At 40.1% G+C, this 16,596-nt stretch overlaps 1 protein-coding gene across 3 annotated transcripts in view; it reads right to left on the reverse strand.

The window, feature by feature from the left end:
* Positions 1-3,055: 3,055 nt before the first annotated feature.
* Positions 3,056-16,596, reverse strand: part of cep295 (centrosomal protein 295) — a 30,606-nt gene continuing 17,065 nt past the window's right edge. Inside the window, exons 20-27 of one of the 3 annotated variants that reach the window (XM_028961110.1) lie at positions 16,517-16,596; positions 16,157-16,358; positions 15,706-15,989; positions 15,537-15,623; positions 9,500-9,557; positions 4,791-4,830; positions 4,140-4,233; positions 3,056-3,277 (exon numbers count right to left, since the gene is read on the reverse strand). In XM_028961110.1, the coding sequence (XP_028816943.1) occupies positions 4,167-4,233; positions 4,791-4,830; positions 9,500-9,557; positions 15,537-15,623; positions 15,706-15,989; positions 16,157-16,358; positions 16,517-16,596 (818 nt within the window). In that variant the 3' untranslated portion in view covers positions 3,056-3,277; positions 4,140-4,166. Of the gene's footprint in view, positions 3,278-3,319; positions 4,234-4,790; positions 4,831-9,499; positions 9,558-15,536; positions 15,624-15,705; positions 15,990-16,156; positions 16,359-16,516 lie in introns of those variants that run through there. The other 2 variants (XM_028961109.1, XM_028961108.1) reach the window with 2 other exon arrangements.

The following is a 16,596-nucleotide window of genomic DNA, read 5'->3' on the forward strand; positions in this document are numbered from 1 at the left end:
ACATCTAAATGTGAGTAACATGAAAACCAGTACGAAATCAGAGAGGGGGCAAACACTTTTTCACACCACTGCAAGTACTGTGTTTGTTACACAGCACTGTATAAGTACTGAATCAGAGTGCTATAATCCTGTATATATTCACTGTCCTCTGTTTATGTTTTGCTGAACAACATGGCCCTTCATACACCACAATGCCTACCTTCAAATATTTTAGCTGCTCAATACCAACCAAATAGGACACTTGAGCATTTAACTTTATGGCATTTGGTAGATACCTGTATGCAGGGCCTGTTACTTTGTGATCTTTTGGTTCATAGACGAGTGTCTACCTCACCACCACAATACTGATATATGCCCTAGTATCCTACTGGCCCATAACATAAGGACACCATAATAGACAGATATCATTTAACCTTTTCAATTCAGCAACTCAGCCATCAATCTGTGTTTAGATGTATAGCTAGTTTTAAGACCATACAAGCAATCCATGTATCAAATGTGTCTAGACATTCAACACTATATATGTTTTATTCTTGTAAACTAAATGAAAAGCTTCCATCACACAATCCTAACAGAAACGGATTCACAGAAGAGTCATATTTCTGTCAGAGCCACTCACACAGAGCCATTTCTCTAAGAAATTTATTAACTGCTTTCAGTTTAAGGCACTTATTTGTATTTAAATGAAGCTGCAATGTAATGTCCTGTTCCACATCTCTTGACATTACTTTAAGTTTAGGCCCTTGTACTTTCACCTGAAGTGACAATGGTACTAGAGGCCCACAGGAATGGAGTGGTGAGCACTCCTCCACCCTGCTGCTATCAGGGACACCATGTCCACAATGTACTAGTCCAGAGAAGAGCCTGTCCCAGGTCTGGTCGCCACATAAACAAAGAGGACGATGAGCAAGATAAAGACAGCCAGCGTTGGCAGGACCACGGTCATTACTTGCTGGCGCGCCTGTTGCATGGCCTGCTTCCTCTCACGCTTGTCACGGCACGATTCTTTCTTTGGCTTCCCCTTTAGTTGCCGCATGGCGGTGAGCTACGGGGGAAAATGCACACAACGTCAGAAAAACCTTCAGTTGGTAAAAAGCCCACAGTGAAAGGTGAAAGTGTGGAGGAAGTGGGACAGTTCCTGAAAACTGCTAAACTCCGGACGTCCTGTCCTCCCACAACGCTGCGCAACTCGGGACGTACCGGCTGGACGCGTCTTGTGCTGGAGTCGCTTCACGCTTCGTCCCAGGGAGCTGAAACGTGTCGCCGCGTCGCTCATTGCGCGCTGCGCGTCGTGCTCGCGACGACGTGGCAAGGCTCGAGGAGCGCGACGGGGAGGGGCTTCCTCCACAGTGAGCGCGCATTCCAGCCAACAGTTGGCGCGCGACCGGTACAATAAAACTCTAGATCTGTATATACATATCTGTGAAATGGAATTATTCTTTTACAGAGTAATTATTATATATAAAGTTGTTCTGTTGAGTTCCTTCTTGAAGCGGAGTTGAAGGATTCTTCCACTCTATGTCCAGCTGGGTTGTCCATGATATGAATCAGTTTGTGCACAGAGCCATTCTTCTTTATAAGCTCGTTACTGGCTCTGATGAAGATTGCACTTGCAATGACTGAATGCAACATCTTACTGCAAACATTAAAAGAAAGTAGAGTCTGCTCTGTGCTCGATCTTAAATTTCCAGTTCAATTTATTGTCCAGGTGAACCGCCAGGGATCTGTTGTCCTCCAAGAATTAATATTGTGTTTAATTTGGTCCCAGTACTCCTAAAATCTAGAACCATTTCCTCGGTCACATTTAGAAGAAGTTGGTTATTTGCTCACCACTCAACAAAGTGGACCACCAACTACCTGTCAACAGTCTTCTGTCTTGCATCAGGTCAAGGCAAATAATTTCCTCCACTGTGACTGTTATTTTCTTCGCATTGGGGTGGTTGGGTGAATAATCCTGTTTTGCATTAAATGCAGTTAATATAGGTGATTGAAACGGACTTTCAGGGGTACATGGCTGTGATGATTATTTGATGCTTGTGGAAGGTTTGACAGAACATGGCTGTGATGATCATTTGGTGCTTGTGGAGGGTTTGGCAGAACATGGAGAGTACCAGGAGAGGATGTGAGCATAGTAGATGCTGACAGATATTTGATATCTCTGCCTATGCTGATTTGACTTTTGCACACATTACATCTTACTTTGGTTTTATTTGCAGCACTGACATTTTTTTGCACAACATTTTTTGGCTGGTGAAGGACCAAGAGACTGCTAAGCAGCACCCACTCTTTTCTATTTGGTTGCCCATCTAAGTTAATGAGTGACGAGAAGCTATTAACTAGCCTATACAGCTTGTTGTCTGCAAAAGACAGAATAACTTAATCATATAATTCCCACAAGTGCATACAATTCGACACAATTACACAAGCATAGTTTTAACCTGGACTGCAGGCTCATGAAGAAACAAAAGATTTTTGACAGTTTTTCTTGCTCGTAAATACAAATATGTGTTCGAAATAAGTATTCATTATTTGTGCCTTTCTGAATATCGTATTTGGGTTCGGCTCCATCCCTAATCTCTACATAAAGATAAGGCCTAAGATAGAAGAAGATCCCAACACCCTGAAACTGAGCTGCAGCATGGTGGGCCAGACCATACAGCAGTTCAACTCAGGACAGACCTCACTGTGGTCCACCAAAGAATGACAGCCTCATATCCAGAGGTTGTCTTTTGAAAGTAGACCTATCAATGCTGCCGACACTGCTGTAGAGGTTGAAGGTGTTCAGACAACACACCATAACTGGTGGTCTGTATGGCTGCTGTCCCAGAAGGAACTTTTATACTGAAAGGCAGTACTGGGAAATAATGGTGACTACACAAAATAGACACTTTTTCAGAAAGGGGTTTACTTACTCTTGCTGCCATTAAATTAATCTGTGTGTGTTTAGTTTATTTTGAGGGGACAGTAAATTTACACTTGTACAAGCTGGACCCTTTACATTAGGTATAATCAGGTTCATGATACAGTGAGTGAGTATATAAACCACAACATTATATTACAATATTCAAATAATTAAGTGTTTATTTAAAAGAGAAACATTGGACATAAAAGACTCAGTAAATGACTAAATTAAAAGAAAACTATCATCTTGAATACACAAACATGTTTAGGAGATTTCCCAGATCAATTTTTTTTTGTATTTATAGAGCACTGGGAACAACTCCTGCAGGAACCTCTGAGATGTTAAAGCCAAATGGAGAACCTTCCGCATGGTTTTCTGAAGAGAGAAAAGTTACACAAAATTTAAACACAGATTACAATAACAGTCTTAAACTTGGGACCACTAATAGATTTTTAGACATATACACCTCCAGTTAAAAGTCTGGATGCCCCTACTCTGTGGCGGTTATGGAAACTAAGATGGAGCCATTTAGAAGAATCCAATACAAGAAACATTTTTACTTTACTTGGCAGACGCTTTTATCCAAAGTGACTTACAAGGAGATGAAACCAGCAATTTACTATTTTTTGTATTAGGAGAAAGTGAAGCATGTTTGATGAATCAGATTTGTTCCAGAGTCGCCTCTTTTTACCTTCATGGCTGCTTTGTTCATCATCAAAACAAATGCTTGATGAGATGATCATTCACTCATGTTAATGAGCAAGTGTTCAGCATAAACCTTCAGGACTGTTGGAAACTGTCCCAGTTGAGAGTGGAGAGAAATCAAGTGTGAAATGCTGCAAATCACAGTAAAAGCTCCTTGCTTTGTAGAGATGCAAATGCTTTTTGCAATTTCTTTTTATTTCTTACACAACTAATAAGTGCTATTTCAGAGTCCCGTATCTTCTACACTGAAAAATAGAAATGAGTAAGTGCATCCAAACTCCTGACTGGTAGTGTAAATTATGCATGTAAATGGTCTAATAGTCTGTAGTAACACTTTCACCACAGGGTTACAAGACATATGTCCCACATACAACACACACAGTGATGGCTATTGTACATAGTCTTATCTTTTAAGAGTCAAAAAAAAAAAAATTGAATAAAAGTAACTAAGTCAAAATTTGCTAGGTGTATGGATAATAATGGGCTTGACTGTGTGTGAGGTACATCAAAAAAGAGAAAGGGTGTGAGGCACCTGTAAGAAATATCAGTGTCCTGGACATTAGTGGCAGTGGCCTTCCGGCAATGCTGTTCCACCTTTTGTCTCATCATTTTCACTATCACACAACCTGTACAATGTACAAAACGTAAGTGAAAGTGAAGTGATTGTCATTGTGAAATACAGCGCACAGTGACACAATGAAATGTGTCCTCTGCTTTTAATCATCACCCTTGGTGAACAGCGGGTAGCCATGAAAGGCGCCCGGGGAGCAGTGTGTGGGGACGGTGCTTTGCGCAGTGGCACCGTGGCAGCTTGGGATTCAGCAACCTTCTGATTACAGGTCCGGTACCTTACCTTACCCGCTGGGTCATTACTGTCCCAACACTGTGTGATATCAAAGGCCATGGCTATGTCATGGATATTACATGGTTTTCAATTAGAAAAATGCACTAAAGGGGAATTCAACAAAGCAGCAAAATCTTTTGTGAAAACAGCAAAACACAAACTTTTAAAAAGGTGCACAATACATTGAGAGATGTCAATGACAACAATAAACCTCTTAATACTGAATACTGTAGGGCCTGTCAAAGCCCATAGAGACATACTGTTTGTTTTATTGTGCTAAATAAAAAATTTAATATTGTTGTTGACTGTATGAATTGGGCAATTGTTCTTTGTTCTTGCCTGATAGTCACTTCTTCCACAGGATTCACCTCATGCACATCTAAAAGAAGAGCAACACATATTTATATCATTAGTTTACAGTCTGATCATGATCACCTTACAGCAAATAATCAGAGCCGAAACCAGGTGGCAGACAGAGTGGCTACACTATTACCTCGCTCTCAAAAAAAAAAAAAAAAAAAAAAAAAAAAAAGAGCGAACAGAAATATACCAACGATGTGTCTTTTCATGCAAATTATTACCTGTGAATTTCGTTCTGTAATCAGAAGTTTGCCAGTTCGAATCCCGAGCCGCGAAAGTGACACTGAGCAAAGTACAGTCCTTACTCTTACTCTGTAAACTCACTAAGAAACTCTGACTGATACATTTGGTGCATTTTTTAAATACAAGTTCACCTAAGCCTGACTCCATATCCATTCCCACCTGGGCTGTCATAAGCTGTGCTGTTGGGCCGTATGGATTTGGCTTTCAATGGCAAACTTAAACTGAATATGAACTGTGATATAGCATTTGGTAATAAGTCTCCTATAATAATAAATACTCTGTATTTATTTGGCTAACCACCTGCGATGGAAAAACAGGAGTTAGCCCCAGAGATTTACAGTGGGTACAAAAAGTATTCATATTGCAGCCATTTGTTTAAATTATTTAAGTTATTAACAAAGAAACATTGAAACATTACATGGTCCCAAGTATTGCTTTGCTCAGTATTTAGTAGAAGCTCCCTTTTGAGCTAATATTGCCATGAGACTTTTAGGGAAAGATGCAAAAAGTTTTTTTACACCTGTATTTGGGGATCCTCTGCCATTCCTCCTTGTAGATCCTTTCCAGTTCATGTAGGTTGGATGGTAAACATTGGTGAACAGCCATTTTTAGGTCTGAGATGCTCGGTTGGGTTTAAGTCAGGGCTCTGGCTGGGCCATTCAAGAACAGTCGCATCTCATCAGACCAGATAATCTTATTTCTCACCATCTTGGAGTTCAGGTGTTTATTAGCAAACTCCATGCAAGCTATCATGTGTCTTGCACTGAAAGTCTTCCGTCGGGCAACCACGCCATAAAGCCCAGACTGGTGGAGGGCTGCAGTGATGGTTAACTTTTTACAACTTTGTCCATCTCCGAACTGTCTCGCTGGAGCTCAGCCACAGTGATCTTTGGGTTCTTCTATACCTTCTTCACCAAGGCTCTTCTACCCTGATAGCAGTATAATCAATCAAACACTGCTGGACTGACTCCAATGAAGGTGTAGAGCCATCTCAAGGATGATCAGAAGAAATGGACAGTACTTGAGTTAAATATAAGAGTGTCACAGCAAAGGGTCTGAATGCTAAGGACCATGTGATATTTCAGTTTTTCTATGTTAATAAATCTTCAAAAAGTCAAGAATTCTGTGTTTTTCTGTCAATATGGGGTGCTGTGTGTACATTAATGAGGGAAAAACTTTGATTTCATCAAACGGCTGCAATATAACAAAGTGGGAAAAATTTAAGGTGGTCTGAATACTTTATTTTCCCACTGTATAGATGCAGTACCTGTAACCTTTAACCAAATCACCAAAACAAATTTAGAAGCAGTGAATCATATGGAAAGAACAGGTACTATAGACTAGAAGTTAGTGTTTGCTGGCCGCTCATTTACCATGTGAGCGTGATCCCACTGAAATGATCTAAATTGATAGCTACACAAACCGTATGTGACATATATTATTCACATAATTGCACAATCTGACATTGTGATTGCGTGGTGCTGAAACTGTTAACCCGAAAGGAAATCTTTTAATACAAGGAGAACACATCCACCGGCAGGTACAGAATTTAGTCATCTAGCTACATTGGCGTAGCTAATTCCAATCTCATACACAAAAATGCAAACACATATTAAAAATGTGCTAAATTACCTAGAGGTTACCAGTAAATAAATATATTGGATTTGCAGCATTTCAAGACCTTTAACTGTGGATTTAAGTATTACTAGTCATTTTTAATGATATTTAAAGCATCAAGTCTTACATTGGATTTTTGAAATGTAAGGATCCGCGGATACCCTGTAGAACGCTTCAACCTCCTTAAGTAGCCTAAATTAAACTTAACTAATCAAATCAATGTACCTATATTCTTCATCAGCTTCCTAAAAGCTTAACCAATAAAATGTAACCTGATGTAATAAATCCTTTCTTCCCTCAGCACTGTACACGTACAAAATTCTTTCAAGGTAGCAGTCATCAAGACCCTGATTAAAAAACCCGATTTCGGTTTAGGTCAGCTATCGAATTACAGGCCGATATCAAACCTCCCACTTACATAATTTTTTTTTTTAGAAAAGGTAGTAGCCCAGCAGCTGTGCGCATACCTAGAAGCAAGAAAATTAATGAAGTCTCAGTCGAGATTTAGACCTATTTACAGGCCTCATCTGATCAGGGCTGCATCTTGCTGCTTGACCGGAGTTAACCAACATATAACAGGACCTACTCATGCTCGATCTTGTATTGACCTTCGGTTTAAATATAGAAGATATAGTTACTCTTCCGCAATCTGAAATGATCTCAGATCATTTCCTCATCGCTTTTAAAATGTCTCAGACACAACAAACTCAATCCCCCTCGTTATAGAGACAAACGGACAATTACATCAAGTGCAGCGCAAAGGTTTATTAATACCCTACCATATTTATCAACGCTAATAAACTCACCGTCAGACCCCACTGAACTCAACCAAGCGACCAAATGTCTAGAATTAACACGGCGTAGTACATTAGATATAGTCGCTCCCCTCAAAAGGAAGATAGTGAGATAAAAACTTAATTCCTTGGTATAATGATTACACACGTTCGCTTAAGAAGACCGCCCAAAAATTAGAACGCAAATGGCGTCAAAGTAAATTGAACGTATTCCGAATAGCTTGGAAGGAGAGCCTACTTAGCGCGGCTCGATCAACATATCTCTCCTCGTTAATAGACAAAAACAAAAAAAAAATCCCAGAATCCTGTTTAAAACTACCACTCAATATCATCATAGTAGCAATGATTTTACGAATTTCTTTAATACTAAAATAGTCGCAAATAGAGAGAAGATTAAAAGCACAACAAATAGCTCCACCAATATTTCCATGGAAAATAATCTTCTAATAGCGGACCACCGATTAGAACGATTCAACCTTATTAAAGAGCATGAATTAATCAAAATAATCTTGTTGTCAAATCAATGCACTTGCACTTTGGATCCGATTCCAATAAGGTTTCTTAAGCAAATAGCACCCGAGCGCAAAATAAGCAGCAACTCAATGTGCGAACAATCCCAGGGAGAGTGTGTAAACTGCATGAAGGTGTGTGCGTGCACGTTTTCATAAATTTGACATGTCATTTTTTGATTGCACGTACACTTTTAGTATGAGTTCTAAGCAAAATTTTCTAAATAAGACCCCTCACAACATTTTGTTTCATTATGAACACACAAGAAAACACTTACAGCACTAAACTTGAAATGCTTTCAGTCAACTGACTGAAGTCCAGGACTGGAATGCCTTCTGACCAGACCCAAGAGCAACCATATACATACATACAGTGTGTAATATATATATATATATATATATATATAAGAGGTGGTCATAGATTAATTTTATTAATCTAGATTAATCTCACTGTAATCTAAATTAATCTAGATTAATCTCACTGTAATCTTGGAATTAATCTAGATTAATCTAAATTAATCTAGATTCATCTATATTTAAAATTAATCTATATTTTAAATTTAATCTAGATTAAAATGGCTCATTTGAATTCTGATGAAGGTTTCTCAAGCAAGGTGGCGCATTAGACCAGGGGCTATCTCCTGTTTCCAAAATGCATCACAAACTGCTTGAGAAAGCTGTTCTACTATGATAATTGGTGATGAAAATAAATTATGTTCAATAAGATGTACTTGTGTTTACCAACAGTTTATTCAGTTAAATAGCTGCATCCATGTTACCACGTCACGTTTGATGAGGTAATTTCACAGTTCGAAGACTCGTTCTCGCCCCCTACAGTGCAATTCGGCTAGGTATACATCCGCGCTAAAATATCAAGGTGAAAGTCATCATAGTGTAGCGGTTCTTCTTATGCGTTGTGTAACTTTTTGATTTCGATTCTTGAACCACAAATGATGAGCTGACACCCAAGAGATTTTCTGTGCAAAGTGTATTCTGTACAAAAAGCAAGGTCACGTCAGAACATGGCGTCACACAGAGTCTTTCTGCACCTCTCTCTACAATATACAGTATTAAAAGAACATAAAAAATATTCACAAAATAACACACATGCAAAATATTCCTAATATGTACATGAATTAAATTAAAGAAATAACTTTTTGCACACAAACCCCACGCAGCTCTCACAGCTCACGCCATGTGTCCAAGAGACCTGAACCGAGTCTCAAAAACAAAATAGAAGTCTTTAGGAAATAAGAAACTAAAAGACACAAGAAAGAATATACTTAAAAATCTAGTGTAACCATTTAACTCCGGCACAATAGCTTGCGTAGTAGACCCAGCTCCCAACCCAACTTTGTGAATAGATTAACGGCGTTTTTTTTTTATCGCCGATAAAAGTCTCACGTTAACGCAGCACGTTTTTAATCACGCGAAAAGAGTCTCGCGTAAACGCAGCACGTTAACGCCGATAACGGCCCACCACTAATATATATATATGACACACTGCAAATTATTAAATACACACCTGCTTGTGAAGAGACGCTGGAGAATGTGAGCTCCTCTGCAGTAGACCATGATTCAACCTTTACAGTGAGTAAACAAACATTAGCATATTCTATGTGTGGTTTTTGTTCCAATATCAAATTCAGTAAATCAAACTCAGATTCATGCAATCCAGAAACAACAACTTGTACTTTTTTCCACATGCCCGGGAGGTGAGCAGGGGAGGGGGGGCTATTTGGGTCCTGATTTATAAAGTGCTTGTGTATAACCCTGATCATTATTATTCTAAAGCAGGGTCCATGGGTATGCTCCCCTGTGAGGAGCAGTAGCCGATAACTTTTGTGGAAATAAGTTAACAATATTCAGACATGAGATGAACAAACCCAGTATAAGCCTATATTTTCAGTTGCATCTTGAGACCCTGGGCCTTATTCAGTAAATCCATCCCTGCTTTTAAACGGTCCCTTATCTATTAAAATACTACAGCCATACCAAGGAAGGTCAGTAAGTGGCAATTATAGTACTCCAACAAACTAGGAATCAATTTACAGCCATTGAGTAAAGGACACTATAGCCCTCAAGTTTATTCAAAACTATTGGCTATTAAATAAATTATAGTACTAAAACACAAAACAGAAAACCAAAAAATATTGATTTAGCCTTGATTTTTTTAAAAAACTCTAGCGAGATCAGATCTGGAAAGTATTCACAGCGCATCACTTTGTCCACATTTCATTTTCAAAGCCTTATTCAAAATTGGTTTAATAATTTTTTTTTTCACCCAATAATGACAATGTGAAAAAAAAAAGTTTACTTTTTTGGCAAATGTCCTAAAAGCACATGCAAATAAGTTGTCACAGCATTTGCCATGAAACACAAAATTGAGCTCTGGTGCATCCTGTTTCCCCTGATCCACCTTGAGATGTCCACCAGTGGAAAAAGACACAAACATGTGGAAAGACACACACCTGTCTATATTAGATCACAGTTCATGTCGGAGCACAAACCAACCATGAAGTCAAGTCAATGGAATTGTCTGTAGACCTCAGAGACAAGATTGACTCAAGGCACAAATCTGAGGAAGGTTACAGAAAACTTTCTGCTGCTTTGAAGATTCCAATGAGCAAAGTGGCCTCGGTAATCTGAAAATTTTGTTCAAAACCACTATGACCACTATGGCTGGCCGGCCACCAAAACTGAGCGATCGGGGACAAGGACCTTACTCAGGGAGGTAACCAACAACCATGTTCATCTCCTGGGGACACAGGATAAACTTCTAGAAGGACCAGCATCTCTGCAGCAATCCACCAATCAGGCCTGTATGGTAGAGTAGCCAGAAGAAAGCCACTCCTTTGTAAAAGGCACATGAGTTTGTCAAAAGGCACCTAAAAGACTCAGGCCATGAGAAACAAATTGAACTCCAAGGTAAGTGCCAGGTGTTTGGTGAAAACCAGGCACCGCTCATCACCAATACCATCCCTACATTGAAGCAAGGTGGTGGCAGCATCATGCTGTTGGGATGTTTTTTTTTATCTGCAGGAACTGGGCGACTGGGAAAGAGTTAATCTAATAAAATTTTACATTTATTTATAAAAGCACTTTTTAAACAATACAACTGACCAAAGTGCTGTACACAGACAAAAGAAAAGAGAGAGACCACGAATAGAAACAATAAAATAATAACCATAATAAAAGTAAAACCAACATGTCAGACAGATTTAATAGCCAAGGAGGGAGCTCTTAAAAGCATGAAAGGATTTGGTGTTTGGTGCCCTGATGTTCAAGGGCATTGTGTTCCAAAGTCTTGGAGCAGCGACTGGGGACCACCCAGACAAATCAGATAAATACTGTGGGCCAAGGCCATAGGCCAAGGCCAAGACATTTAAGATCAAACAAAAGAATTTTAAAATCTATCAAATAACGAACCAGGAGCCAGTGTAACGATGCTGGAACTGGAGTAATGTGCTCATGTTTTTGTCACGCAGCAGCATTTTGGAATCAAACGACCTCTGATTAAGCCCAATATTCCCTAGAGATAGTAAGTACAAAGAGAAGAGGAGAGGTCCTAGAATCGAACCTTGAGGCACTCCACACGTGAGAGGTTCTGGAGCAGATTCAGTGGTGCCGATACAGACAAAAACTCAGCTAGGTAGGACCTAAAACCACTCCAGGACACCATCCTGAATGCCCACCCAGTTGGGCAAACAAGACAGGAGAATCTTATGGTCCACTGTGTCAAAGGCAGCTGTAAGGTCCAAGAGTACCAAAAACACAATGGGCAGAATGTCATTTTATGCTCATCCAAAAAGAATTTCAATTGGTTGTAAACGGATTTCTCCAAGACATTTGAGAGGAGTTTAGAGATTGGCCGAATAAATCCATTAATAATGCTGAGGAAAAGCAGAGAAGACCTCCTTAAAAAGATGGGGAGGGATAGGGTACCTAGGAGAACCAGAAGGCTTCATTTGACCAATAAATTCATCCAGATATCATGCGATCACAGGCTCAAACTGGTCAAAGACAGCTGAGCATGTGACATAGATGAAGGGGTCATAGGTAGGTGGACACATGGTGGTACGGCCCTGGTGCGACACCTAAAAAGTCTAAAAAGGTTCACACACAATTAAGATGAATTACCCATATCGGCTGATTGTGGACCATAAAGAACATAATTTAAAGTGTACACAAGGATTGTGCAAATTAATCAATAATGTCAGAAAAATGTTTGGATTTAGCAGCCTCCACTTCCACTTTCGGTCACCTCTTCTACATTTGCGGCTGGTGATGCACACAGCTTCATTTAACCAGGGTTCACGTCTAGATCTGGAGAGCAGGGCCACAGTTCAGCAGGGCCACAGTCAAAATATATTTAGACACAATGAATAGAAAGGTGAGGACATAGTCCCTATATCAGAGTTAGAACACAGCGATCTGGAGTTTACAAGAGCCATCCAAAGCAGGAGCTGAGGCCGGAATCTAAGCCGTCGACGAAGCTCTAGCAAGCAGCCGCAGGTTGTGATTGTTCACTCTGTCTCCGCTGAAGTCCATGGCAATCAAACGACCCAGACAGGAGCCGATCGGCTTGATAGAACATCACAGGATGAAGAAACGATGTGCCGATCCAGTGTCTCCAGAGGAAGCTGCATGAGATAGCAGCAAGCGGGCCTTCAGTTTGACCAGCATGCCACTAACATGGCATTTCCGCAACTTCGGTGCTTTCTGCGCACAGGTAAACCACAAAACATGGCAGAGGTGTGTGGGTATATTGCAGAGGAATGGGTGTGCACTGTGTGCTGTGCTGTTGTGTATCACATGTGACAATCACTTCACTTCACTCGGGGGTGAAAAGTTTGTCCATCCTATCAAAACTGGACCAGATTGTCAGAAGATGGTCTGAGGTCCAGGAGTGTTTGGCAATCATTAACCACCAGAGTTGGTACTTTGCGTTTATGCCACTCTTTTTAGTTTTTAACGCTGTCAGAGTACGGAGAGACAAAAGGACAATGACCCTAAGCACACAGCCACGATATCAAACAAGTGGCTTCAGGACAACTCTGTGATTGTCCTTGAGTGATCCAGACAGAGCGCAGACATCTCCAGAGAGATGGCTGTGCACCAACGCTTCATCCAACCTGATGGAGCTTGAGAGGTGCTGCAAAGAGGAATGAGTCAAACTGGCCAAAGATAGATGTGCCAAGCTTGTGTCATCATATTAAAAAAAGACTTCAGGTTTAATTGCTGCCGAAAGTGCATCGACAAATTATTGAGAAAATGCTGTAAATACCTATATACACATGGTATTTCTCCGTTGTTTGTGTTAAATAAATGTCAAAACTTCAAGTAAAATTTTCACATGTTGTTATGTGAGAGAAATACATTTATCAATTTTGAATAAGGCTGTAACATAACCAAATGAGGAAAGTGATTCTCTGTGAACATTTTCCGCATGCACTGTATATACACTGAATATAGAAAGTATTCAGACCCCCTTGAATTTTTCACACGCTGTTTACATTTACAACATTTATCAGACACCCTTATCCAGAGCGACTTACAAATCAGTAGTTACAGGGACAGTCCGCCCCCTGGAGCAACAAAGGGTTAAGTGTCTTGTTCAGGGACACGATGGTAGTAAGTGGGTCTCCTGGTTCACAGACGAGTGTCATACCCACTAGGCTACTACCATCCCCTTGTTATATTGCAGCCATTTGCTAAAATCATTTAAGTTCATTTTTTTCCTCAATTAATGTACACACAGCAGAAAAACATTGAATTGACATTTTTGCAAATTATTAACCAAGAAAAACTGAAATATCACATGCTCCTAAGTACTCAGAAAAATAGAAGAAGCACCCTTTTGATCTAATAAAGTTGTGAGTAACTTTATTAGTTACTCACATGAGTTTTTTCACACCTAGATTTGGGGATCCTCTGCCTTTCCTCCTTGCAGATCCTCTCCAGTTCTAGAGGGTTGGAATGTAAACGTTTGTGGACAGGCATTTTTAGATCTCTCCAGAGATGTACAATTGGGTTTAAGTCAGGTCTCTGACTGGGCCATCCAAGAACAGTCACAGAGTTGTTGTGGAGCCACTCTTTCGTTATTTTAGCTGTGTGCTTAGAGTCATTGTCTTGTTGGAAGGAAAACCTTTGGCACAGTCTGAAGTCCTGAGCATTCTCTAGAAGGTTTTTGTCCAAGATATGAATGCAACCAAGTATATGGATCTTTCGCTTGATTGCAACCAGTCATCCTGTCACAGCAGCTGCAAACAACCCCACAGCATGATGCTGCCATGTTTCACTTTTGGGACTGTATTGGATAGGTGATGAGCAGTCCTTGATTTTCTCCACACAGGGCAGTGGTGGCCTAGCGGTTAAGGAAGTGGCCCCATAATCAGAAAGTTGCCGGTTCGAATCCCGATCCACCAAAGCTCCACTGAGCAAAGCACCATCCCCACACACTGATCCCTGAGCGCCTGTCGTGGCTGCCCACTGCTCACTTATCTTATCTTACCAAATGTGATGGATGTGCACCATGTGCTGTGCTGCACAGGTTTCACAATGACAATCACTTCACTTTCAGATACCACTTAGAATTAAGACCAAAAAGGTCTATCTAACTTCTCACCTTCAGGTGTTTATTTGAAACTACCCACAGGCTTTCATGTGTCTTCTGTCAGGTCACTCTGCCATAAAGCCCCAACTGGTGGAGGGCTGCAGTGATGGTTTACTTTCTACAACTTTCTCCCATCTCCGGACTGCATTGTTGGAGCTCAGCTACAGTGATTTTGGGTTCTTCTTTGCCTCTCTCACCAAGGCTCTTCTCCCCCTGATAGCTCAATTTGGTACACGGCCAGCGCTAGGATGGATTCTGGTCGTCCCAAACGTCTTTCATATAACTATTATGGAGGCCACTGTCTTGCACAATTCTGTCTCTGAGCTCTTCAGGCAGTTCCTTTGACCTCATGATTCTCATTTGCTCTGACATGCATTGTGAGCTTAAGATCTTATATTGGCAGCTGTGTGGCTTCACTAATTAGGTCCAATCAGTATACTCAAACAGCTGGACTCAAATTAAGGCATAAATCTTTGTTAATAACTCAAAAATGTCAACAATTGTATTTTTAAGGGGGTCTGAATACTTTCCATACCCACTGTTCTTACACATTTTTAGAAAAGAATTTCATGACTTTTCACTTATGACCATACACTCTGAAATTTCTGTGCAAATGTGTAAGGGGAAAAGATTTTTAGACTAAACTTGACAAGCCGAAAAAGCTTAACTTCACTATGTAAAGCCAGCAAAGATACTATAGACTGCTGTAGTTTTTTTTAAATGTTGTAGTTGTAAACATAGAAACAAAAATAAATAAATAAACTGTTCATGTGTCAATGAAATATCAATGACTTTTTCAGAACTTTATATGTTGATTTATTTTTACAAAACCTTAAGGCCTTTAAGAGAACTTTAATTCTCTTGACCTTTCTAGGTTTTTATTGACCATAGGAACCCTGTATGTGTGTATGTATGTATGCATGCATGTAATTATAGTCTCTCCTACTTCAACCGTGGGTTCCAAAGAGGAGTTAGTCAGGCTGACCAATGACAGAGCAGATTCCTCCAGGATCCCCCTCCCACTGTAAACCTCCTGTAAAACATGAATGTTGTGAATAAAAAAAAACGCTCACATTACATGTTCAACTCTTGATAACTCAAACAAAAGATTATACCAGAATTCTTTCCCATAGGGGCAGATCAACCATGCCAGACTTTTTGGTAGCTGAAGAAAGGGAGAGGCTATGAACCTCAGGCTCTGGATTGCAGGAAGACAGGAAAGCACTATGGTCGCTGGTAGAAACATGTAGAAGTTCATGGGATAAGTCTTCCGAAGCATTGGAAGATAGGGTAGAAGGGTCAACTCTGAGGAAGGCTGCACAGAGTTCAGTGCCCAATGGCACAGATGTTTCTGCTGCCTCACTTAAAGTCAATTCCGCCATGAGAGGAAGAAATGAGTCTGAGGAATGAAATATAATAATAAAAAATTACACCACAGTCTAACAAAATACAGGCATATACATGTAAAGCTATATGAGCTTGTTTCTCAGAGAAAAATTATTAAAAGTCAAAAGTATCACAAGGGCAACGTATCAACATTTTTGGTGAATGCTGATTTAAACACACCTGCTACTTCCTCAATTTCATCCAGTTGCGGAGATGACTCAATGTCTAATGCTTGACCCATCAGATGACTCATAGTAGGGTTCTGACAAGGTGAATCAAGGAGGAGCTGACCAAGTTGAGGGCTCTGGGCTAGATTCATGCCCCAGGTTAGTGACCGAATGGAAACAGCTCCAGTGGAGTGACTGATCGCCTCTGCCAGGTTCTAAGATTGTTTCAAGAGAAATGTAAGAAGAAAGAAAAAGAATTTTATATATATATATATATATATATATAAATAAAAAAAATATACACACACACACACACACACACACAGAGTCCAAAATGTCCAAATATGAGTAAGCAGGAACATAGCTCAGTTACCTGATGGTCCTGGCAATCTGACTGTCTGGAGATTGCAGAAGAGTCAGAATCTTGGCAAAGCTGAAGAGGAACAAATTTTC

This window comes from Denticeps clupeoides, chromosome 19 (genome assembly GCF_900700375.1).
Source record: "Denticeps clupeoides chromosome 19, fDenClu1.1, whole genome shotgun sequence".
NCBI classification, from domain to species: Eukaryota; Metazoa; Chordata; class Actinopteri; order Clupeiformes; family Denticipitidae; genus Denticeps; species Denticeps clupeoides.